At 31.6% G+C, this 10,400-nt stretch overlaps 1 protein-coding gene across 1 annotated transcript; it reads right to left on the reverse strand.

Moving 5' to 3' along the window:
- Positions 1 to 269: 269 nt before the first annotated feature.
- LOC110998785 (nose resistant to fluoxetine protein 6-like) lies at positions 270 to 9,130 on the reverse strand. The gene is made up of 14 exons (XM_045627964.1): positions 9,108 to 9,130; positions 8,661 to 8,801; positions 7,464 to 7,743; positions 6,667 to 6,861; positions 6,089 to 6,168; positions 5,340 to 5,533; positions 4,603 to 4,717; positions 3,959 to 4,173; positions 3,420 to 3,610; positions 2,953 to 3,088; positions 2,401 to 2,587; positions 2,005 to 2,147; positions 1,067 to 1,169; positions 270 to 371 (listed from the first exon to the last, which is right to left on the reverse strand). The coding sequence occupies exons 2-14, from the start codon at positions 8,785 to 8,787 to the stop codon at positions 295 to 297; spliced, it is 2,043 nt and encodes a 680-aa protein (XP_045483920.1). The 5' UTR covers positions 8,788 to 8,801; positions 9,108 to 9,130; the 3' UTR covers positions 270 to 294.
- Between the last annotated feature and the right edge of the window lie 1,270 nt (positions 9,131 to 10,400).

The raw sequence follows: 10,400 nt of genomic DNA on the forward strand, positions 1-10,400 counted from the left end.
AAGGTAATGAAGCTAATAGAAACTTGCGTTTTTAGTTAGTTAGTCGTATTATTTTGTAATGATTTATAGCAATATAGTATTTTATTATAATTACCTCAAAAATTTTTAATTAGCTAAATAAATAACTCAGCAATCATAAAAAAATAAGCTGATTGAATTTATACAGAGATTCAATATAAGTAGCGGTTCATTCGTTTATTTAAAATACCTTATATACTCTGGTTTTAATGAATTGATTAATATGAATACGAAAATAAAATGAAACGAAATACTTCAAAAATATTTATTAGTATTTTACAATTTTGTTCGATGTTCGTTATTTTCTTCCTCTGCTGTGTTTGTATTTTTGTCGAATCGGGGACGTTTTCGTACTGAAAAGAAAGATTAGTGATAAATAAATTTGATTATACCGGTTTTATTTTAAATTTGTGTGACCTAGGTTCCACTACTGAAATAAAGAGATGTATCCGGCATATTGATCACTATATCACACTGGCTATCACATATACAATATAATGCCAGCTGTCATCTACGGATTCCATCGTAGCTTAATTTTATAATAGCTAGCTTTCATAAAGAGGTCATGAAACATAATTTATTTCCTTAATTCGACTCTGTTGTTTCTGAGATTTAAACGATAGAGCGTTTAAACCAACAGAGTTAAGCCTAATGTTTCAGAGGATTCAAAGGCGAGATTTGAAATTGAAATACCACATTAGAACACCAAAAACAACAAAATTAAAATATTTTAACATAAATGAAACTGATTGTTTGTAGGATCTTGAAATTGACACCTCAATGCTGGAATTATTTTAAAGTTCGCAATTACTAGGTATTTTTTTTTTGCGACATGCTGTGTAATCGGTATTGGTGAGGAGATAGACCTCCAGGTATTGAAAAAAAAAATTGACTTCCTCAAATACCAATTGCATTCACTAAATGTGTGTCAGTGGGCTGTGGAAGCTGCTCTTTATGGGGACAACCATAGTAGACTCGTTTATCCCTTTTCATATAAATTTCAAAATTTAGCTTATGATTATAATTAAGAATATAATTTAAACTTTACCCATAGCAAGCTTTAGTAGCGTAGCACATGGTTCGTCAATTAACAAACAAATGACAAAACCAAGAGCCAAAGACAACAAAGTATATCCTGCAGCAAAATATAACTGAAATGTAAAAAATAAAATTTATTTAATAAAAATGCATTTTTAATAAAATTATTAAATTGTATAACAGATAATGAAAGAATCCCTTACAGGTTTAAAATCATAAGTTATAGAGAGTACGACCTCACAACTTTTAAGGGCAGTACAACTAAGTTTAACCAATTCGACTTAGGTTCCTTCAAGAAAAGAGCCTACCAATTCTTAAAAGGTCGGCAACGCACTCGCGAGCCCTCTGGCATTGAGAGTGTCCATAGGCGGCGGTATCACTTAACATCAGGTGAGCCTTCTGCCCGTTTGCCCCCTGTTCTATAAAAAAGAAAAGTTGCGAGACGAGTATTTTTTTACTTTTTTATGTTTTTGATGGCATAATATATTTCAGAATTGTTATCATATTTCTAAACGTAAATGAGCTAAATTAGTTAAACATAACAAAAAAAAACATTCAATAACTATTGAAGTATAACAATGTATGATATAATTATACAGGGGTATGTATGTAACAAGGGCAGTGTTAGCCTAGTGGCTTCAGCGTGCGACTCTCATACCTGAGGTCGTAGGTTCGAACCCGGCTGTGCCCCAATAGAGTTTCTTTCTATGTGCGTATTTAAAATTTGCTCGAACGGTGAAGGGAAACATCGTGAGGAAACCGACATGTCTTTGACCCAAAAAGTCGACGACGTGTGTTAGGCACTGGAGGCTGATCACCTACTTGTCTATTAGATTTAAAAATGATCATGAAACACATTCAGAAATCTGAGGCCAATACTTAAAGAGATTGTACACTGATTTTTTGTTATATGTTGCAATCCTTTACGGTATTAATTTAAAAACGTACGGTATCAATCTCAGTGAAATACCGGGTCGCCAAAACACTATTAGTGTTTGTCATGATAACTTGTACGTGTGTTAGATATACGGCGTATGATAATCTAGAAGGCAATCTCCACATTGGAAGAGATAAAAACCAGTTCAGTGGACCTGCAAAAGAAAACAATGATTAAATTTATACTATTACACTCAAGGTTGATTCATATTGAAATGACTTATTTACAAGACTATATCTATACTATATCACAAGAATTATTTTAAACTTTTTACAATGTTTTTATTATAAATACATCATATGATTTTTATGCATGTAACATACATACATTTTCGACACACAGTGCCTTGTTGTACACAGTCCGCAAGCATTTTAAACTTACGTGCAGCACTAGTAGTAATAACTTACCCCCATATCCGTGAGTGCATGCCAAAATTATCCAGCCCACTGAAGCTGCCCATATTGCTCTCATAATTGAGTTATATAAATTGTTATGAAAACTAAACTCATAAGGCAATTGGGCGAACGGGTATATCATAAATATGCAATAAGCCATTGCTATGAATGCCACTGTCCAGTAGGCTATGATGCGTTGCTAAAATAAAATAAATAAATAGATGACACGAAAATACTAAACTGATTTATCATTAAATGTATGTAGAAGTCTGAATAGATCCAAATTAAGAAATAAAGTTGCAAGGAACATCTTTGGTAGAAAATTGCATCGACGCTTTGACTTGTGCCATTTTCTTACACTTGCAAAACATATTAAAGCAATTTATAATAAATGATAATGAAGAATGTTTCTGTTCTTGCGGTATCAACATTAATACATTTCATTGTTTATCTATGCAATTAGGTGTTTAGATATCTATTGATCGTGTTTCGTGTTTTTTGTTCATATGTCAGTAAATAATATATACATAATATATATGAATAATCCTGGGAAGTATAATTTACCATAGTAAATATTATTCGTTTCCCACGGTGCTTCCAGAGAATGTAGCCAAATATCAAACCAACGATAAAAGGCGATGCTCGCGTTGCAGTATTTACGTAGAAGGTTTTGTAATAATCGTAAAATTTATTTGTATACCTGTAAAAGAGAAATTTCTTCTATTATTTTTGGTTGTAAATCGTGCTTTGCTTGCGCAACCACTTATGGAAAAGTAAACATTTTAAATTTTAATTTTAAACTAAGTAATGTATGTTTTAATAAGATAGTGTTTTTCTTTTTTTCTATTTTTAACTAAACCACAATTATTCGATCAATTTCAGTTTCCTTAATTTTAGTTTATGTATTAAAAATTATATTTATATTTTTAAACAATTGTGATGTCGAAAAAATAGCCTTGTCAACGGAGACAAGTCATGGGTTATTTCTGTTTATCTTTATCATGGAGGTATATAAAAATAAAAGCACTCACCATAGACTGTTTATAATTGAAGGAAATTCATATGTGAAGCAATAATAGGCCATGACAACAATGGACATCAGAAAAGAGAATGCAAGGGCAAACCAAGCCACGCTCTCAGACCATAAGAGAAAGAAAATGATAACGGGACTGAGGAAGTACAGCTGCATGTCCACTGTCAAGTACCACGATTGAAATACGCACTAGGAATGAAAAGTCATACAAAAAATTAGAGTAATATAAAATTCCATTCAGTTAAAGACGAATAAGGTATGGCACAGTATATATAGTAATGGTTTAGTACAGAACTGCGTAGGTAATTAATACATATAACGAATCGATCGTCTTATTATTTTTGGCGAAATAATAACGTTTTCGTCACGTCACGGCTGCTACATGCAGTCCGTCTATGACCAGCGTTAGTGTCTTCTATAAATAATTAATGCAAGACCAAAAAAAAGTTTTAATATATAATATTAAAACATTTTAATATATGATTTACCTTTCAGTTATTGACTTTATTATATAAGTGTATATTATAAAATACTTACCACTCCAACTGGTGATAAATAATTCTGGACATGCAACAACGTAGCCCACCATTTGCTTCTACAGGCTTCAGTGCCATATGCAATGCGGTCCCAATCTGGACCATCATTTATCCAAAAGAAGAATGATGCTTGTAGAAGTACAGCTATTGCCAGAATGGGTAAGGTCCGTAAGTATCGGTAGAGGTAAAATATGTGAAGGGTTTTCGTGAAGCGCACTGAAAATTATTAATTATGGTAGCAAACTGTTGCTCAAATACAGTCAGGAATTGTACCTATATAAAAATAGTTATATTACATATGATATACATTGAAAGCTTGAGCTGAGCTTTTTTAAAATACTAATATGTATATCTTTACATGAGGATGATTTTCAAATCGTTTTAAAATAATCACCATACATTTCATAATTATTTTGAAACAGCAAACGGGCTCACCTGATGTTAAGTGATTCCGCCACCAATGGACACTCAATGCCAGAGGGCGAGTGCGTTGTCGGCCTTTTAAGAATTAATTATTATTCATATTTCTAAAACAATTTATTAAATTTGTTTGTGCTTTAGTCATTACCTTTATTCTACGAATTGGGCTAATATTCTCACTGCCGTTAGAAGACGGTCAGGTAAAACGTAAATAACAAAACTTACATGGTGTCAGACTTTTAGGTAAAATGTACACGCAAAATAATCCACTCAACATGAAAAATGTATCCACAACTAAGGGTGCAGCATTTATCCATGTACTTTTAAAATAAGTCGTCCACTGAAATGTTGAAAAACAAATTGAATTTGCATAATATCGGAATACTTTTTGCTATCAACTTAGATTGGATGTCGAGAATAGTGCAGTTTACTTGTAAAAGTATTCTAGTCATAGAATACAAGTTTCATTCAAATCACTGGATTTTTATATTAGTTTGTGTATAGTTGTTTAGAAGAGGCTTCAAATGTTGAAGTTAATTTTTGTACTATTGTAAGTTAAATGGCCTCTGTGCATTGGTTAATGCAAGGCATGGTCCTGTGTACGATAACCGGTAAATTAAAACCGTATTATCACAGGAGAATTATAGCCTAATTTTACAATAAAATACGGAAACGCGTAATTGTGCCTTTTTCTTTGCACAGAGTTACAAAGCTTCAAATAACTAAGTAAACTGAAAATAAATTCAGATTTTTAAACTTTTAGGAAAATTACACGTTTACATTACACGTCACATTATTGTATTAAATATATACAAGAGTGTATTTTTATGTGTATATTCTTCTTTTTATTCTTCGTCTTACTAGTCTTGAAATTACGAAACAAATTATACAATTCCAATTTGTTTTTGCTTCCTTAAAGACTGTTATGAAAGTAGTGTATAAATATTATTAAAAAAAAATACCTCTCTCATATCCATTAAATTGTGGGCTGGAGACAACAACTCAAAGACATATGCATGACCCACAATCACCCATAACATGGATATTGCACGAATACCATCAACACAGTGCATCGCATACTTTGGAGACTTGAAAGTAAGTAATTTAATTGTGTTCGTGTATACTGACATGCATGACAATAGCCGATTGGACCGAGCTGTAGAAAACAATTAACAGAAATAAGTCAGATAGAAGTCGCAAACTCTAAAGTTTGCGACTTCTATCTTGTTATACATTTTTCTAATTATTATTCTGAGAATTACCTACTAGATTACGAGGTTTTTATAACCTATGGTTCTGCGTTCGAAATGTGAACACTATAAAGAAATATATCAAAATCGAGTATAGTCTACGTATTCGTTACGTTGAGCTTACGCCATGGAAGCCTTTTACATATTCCTGTTTGTTTTCTTATAGAACAGAGGGCAAACAGGCAGGAGGCTTACCTGATGTTGAGTGATACCGCCGTCCATAGCAATGCTACTCTCTCTCAAACACTCTCAATGCCAAAGGGCAAATTAAATGGTTTAGTCTATTATCGGAGAAACAAAAATATGTAAAAGGCTTCCGGTATATACTACCAAGAGAAAGTAAAGTTCTGTTTTATTTATTATCAAAAGAAAATAATAGTAACGTAGATTTACAAATAATTTTAATTATTTTTAAATAATTAATATAAAAGAATAAGACCGATTAAATATTATTTACTTACATTTTTTCCTTATAAATACTTGAAAAAGATCGTAACAAGTACTGAGAATCGTTAAGAGAATTACTGTCCCAAGTACTCCGCTGAAACATGAAAATGCAGCCGCTTTAATCAAGATAAAATATTAAAATACTTTCAGAACAAAAATGTATCTATTTACATTATTAGATTGGTTTAAACTTTAAATCATTTTATCACTTGTGATGGAATTATATTCTATAATTAAAATTTGCAACATTATGTTTGACCAGTATCAGATGTACTAAAACCTTTTTATTTTACACTCCTTTTCCATGTTTAGTCAACAGTTCCTTCCTTGAACAACCTACATAGTATACCTATTTAAGTACATGTTAAATAGATTGTACATTATAAGATATTCCATTACATTATAAGTTTTTCCAATGAATTATGTACTTGATGCTAGATATATTTAAGGGGTCGCCGCAAGCTGAAATAGGTTCACACCTAGTTTATCTGACCAATTTTGTTTATATAACTAGCGCAATTAGATATAAGCATTTCGTGTGAAACAAACGAAATCAATAATAATTATTATTATAGTATTAAAAGTTACTTACAACGCAATATAATCAGCTGTACTGAACATTTTATCACCAGGCAATCGACAAATGGTTTCCTGGAACTCAACTTGTGGTAGCTGAATGGGAGGAGTGATAAAGTCCGCAACCTGATTGACAGTACAAACTTTTGGAATACATACAGCCAGCTTAAGTGACATCCTATTTGTAGTTTGAGAACTATCCATGAATGATCTGAAAAATTAAATTACAACTTATATAAATATTAAGTAATGTAAAAGAGTAAAAATGTTAAAAATTTGAGTGTAAACTAAATACTTCTTTTAAAGAAAAAAACTTTTTTAATGGATTGAAGTAGGCATAAGTTTACATAATTATTTTTTTTAATAATTATACATAACTTCAATCCGTTAAAAAAGTGTTTTTCTTTAAATGTGTACAAGATGATAATAAAAGACAATACTAAACTTTCTTAACAGATTTATAAATTCAAAGGTGTATTTATATTTTACTGTTGCAATTTTCAGTACAGTTTGACATTTTAATTAATATTTTAAAACATATGTAAGGGGGAAAATAGACGATCTGGAAATGTGGTGTGGAGGTAGATACCTAAGAGCCATACTAAGACGATTACAGGTAAAAACTCATCTTTCCACTTTAAGTTTTCAATTGTTCCTGTGTTTCCCTTTGTATTTTTAAATGTAACACGTATACTATCTATTTCAATTTCAATTTCGTGCGGACTTATGAGATGAATTAATATTTAAGGTTGGTCCCTTAAATATTAAATGGGCATTGGTAATTCTAATTGAACTGAATGTATCAAAACTTACTGCATTTCAGGAGCATCCTTAAAACTCTTGGCAAGCTTTTCGACTTTAACGAGTCCATCAATTGCACTTGGTCCGCTAAAAGACCTGGCCATCTTAGACACAGTGTACCAAGTTGGCATGGTTACAGTCTGCATGAGTGGTATTCTGATGAAGCAGTATTTGCCTTCCAAATGTATATCATGTCTAACCTTATTTATGTCGAGACATTCGTAGTAATCACCATAATCGTTGATATTCGTGGACAAAATTCCGCTGGGTATTTTGCCACTCGCATCGATAACTATGGAATAATAATCATCATGTCTCTTAAGAACAACTATATAATTCCAAATTCAATTATATCTCTTTATAGAATTCATGAAAAACTATCTATAAGATATTATATACATCTTAAAAAGTACTACATATTTTTTTAACTTTATATTTACCTATTTATATAAACATACACAAATAGGTCAATTCTAAGGAGGTTCCTCTACCTCGACACTTGACACAGGCATCAATAACAGGTTCTTAGTATCTTACTTTGAACCTAAGACTTAAGAATATAAACCAATGCTTTGTTTTAATTTCGTTTAGTTTAATTAAAATAACTTAGTATTTTATTAATTCAAATGCTTAGTTGTATTTTCAACTGAGCAGATCATTTGAAGGGTGCGAGACGAGAATATTATGATTTTGGGGTGCAATTTCTTTGTGTTTGTCAAAGCATAGACCCTCCATCAGCAAACCGATCGACTTCCAATAAATAAGACAAATATAATCTCCATACCCCGTGTAATGTGAAATAATAAAGTTAATTAAATGAAGCGAGTAATATCTAAATTAATTATATTTAAATACATATATTTAATACTCTTATATATATACTAATACATGGCCAAACAATAGAAATAAGAACTTTTGCTACTTAAAATTTAAAATGCTCAAATATAACTTTTAGACGATTTAGTAGTTTTTATATTTTATAAGGAATTTATAATCTATACGCTTCAGAGCAATTACACTGTAACTTTCAATAGAAATACCGATCCTCACAATGAGCTTTTGTTCCGCGCGTTGCCATGGTTGCCGTTTACCAACATTAGCAAGGATATTGAGAGAACAAAAACGTCGCCATCAGTATCGGTTTCGTTATTGGAAGTTACAGAGAACGGGTACTGTTCAATTCTTGTATGAAATCCTTAATATACTTACATGGGAGTGCCAAAGAGCTATTGGATAGATATTTCAATTGCCTCTCGCATTCTGTATAATTCAGTACACGTTTATACAACTCCTGGTCGAAAGACTTCCGCGGATCCGCCAACAATTGAAATGACATGACACCGTTGTATACTAATCATACAAAATATTCAAAGTATAAAGCCAAGTAAATATTCAGTACTCGCTCAGTTTCGGTTCACTTTCGGTTAGGTTAGGTTCGTTTTTCTTTAATATTTTGTTAATATTAGAATAAAAAGATATAAATTATCTAATGTATCTAGTGAGACTCACTCCCTTAATCTACGTCAAGAAATACACTGGTTTAAATTATTCTGGATTGTGGTATTTAAAGAAGAAAGTCACTAATGCAATACAATATAGTAATACTATTTTTATTTACTCTAATTATCACGTAATAAAAATAAATATAAATATTACCTCTACTCCTTGTGAATGCTTCATTAAAAATAATTTAAAATTAATATCTCTCAATAATTATATTTTAATTGTTCACGATGTGTTTTATTATTTTATCGTCACGATGAATTTGTAAGTAGGCTTTTGCTGTCGTTTATTTGATAACCGAGGAGGAAATTATATTCATTCATTTCCACTATTTCGATAAGTCTGAAGATATCTGGGACTCGACTGACACCAGGTATTATTTGCTACTCAAAAAACGGTAAATCCATTAAAACACTCCTCAAATGCATCCTGACTTAGCGCATCAGAATATATATAAAAGTATTGGGTAAACTGGAAACACACAAACGGAAAACTATATTATTCCCTGAAGCAGTACGTCTAGGAATGAACGTTCAAAGGATGCAAAATTATACTCACACCCATGAGTCGCCATAGATAAATAGATAATATGTCGGAGCAATGGTGCATGTGTCAACTTATATATCACAGAGATCCTAAATTAGCAGCGTCAAAGTCTAATCAGTTTATGACCGTTAAAACTTGTTTATTGTAATTTATCTGCAGGTTCTGTTTTTGATCATTCAGGTCGTGCTTTCTCGATATTGTTATAAATCTCCTTCCCAAACTACTTTGTTTGTTTTACCCCTTTTTCCGTCATCATCATTCGTAAATCTTTAAAAGATTTACATGTTTAAAATAAATAACGCATGCAAAATTAGAATTTGATGTTTTATGTTATTATTTAGTATTCATGAAAAATCTGGTGATTGAACTTGATAAAGATGAAAGAGAGAAGTTCTAAAATGGATTCATCACAATCAACTATGTTAACCTGGAATTGTGTCACACACACCCCTTTCACCCATATTTGGTCGTTTGTTTTTGACGTATCAAAGCTGAGCCCTTGCCTTTGTTTGATTTGTGTTTAATTGTGTATTAACATGGTTCGTCAATTCGCATAACAAAAGATATTGTTCCGTGAATGATCTATGTCGTCTATAACTCTATATTAAACAGAAACAACAGAACAGAACAGAAAAATTTAATCAATAAATAAATATGTTTTTCTTTGAAAACATTTGAATGGTCTAAGTAAAAACTGCCTAGTTGAACACTGCCGTGCCTTGAACGAAGTTTAGGTCGTATCGCATCTGAGCCCTCGATCTGTGAGCTCTAACGATAACGATTCCGATCTCAATACTGGATTTTTTGTACGGCGCTAGGTTGCGACGTAAGAGCTATGGATACTAAGCGAATGAGATCAAACTTCCACAAACATATCACACATGGGATCTATATATCACG

This window comes from Pieris rapae, chromosome 4, assembly GCF_905147795.1.
Source record: "Pieris rapae chromosome 4, ilPieRapa1.1, whole genome shotgun sequence".
Taxonomy (NCBI): domain Eukaryota; kingdom Metazoa; phylum Arthropoda; class Insecta; order Lepidoptera; family Pieridae; genus Pieris; species Pieris rapae.

Excerpts from the sequence above, each read along its gene's own strand:
- LOC110998785 (XM_045627964.1), bottom strand. The coding sequence starts at position 8,787 with ATGTCATTTCAATTGTTGGCGGATCCGCGGAAGTCTTTCGACCAGGAG. Across the intron at positions 7,744-8,660 it reads TAGCTCTTTGGCACTCCCAT|TTATCGATGCGAGTGGCAAA; the intron begins GTAAGTATATTA and ends ATTATTCCATAG. Across the intron at positions 1,170-2,004 it reads ATTTCACTGAGATTGATACC|TTATATTTTGCTGCAGGATA; the intron begins GTACGTTTTTAA and ends TTTACATTTCAG.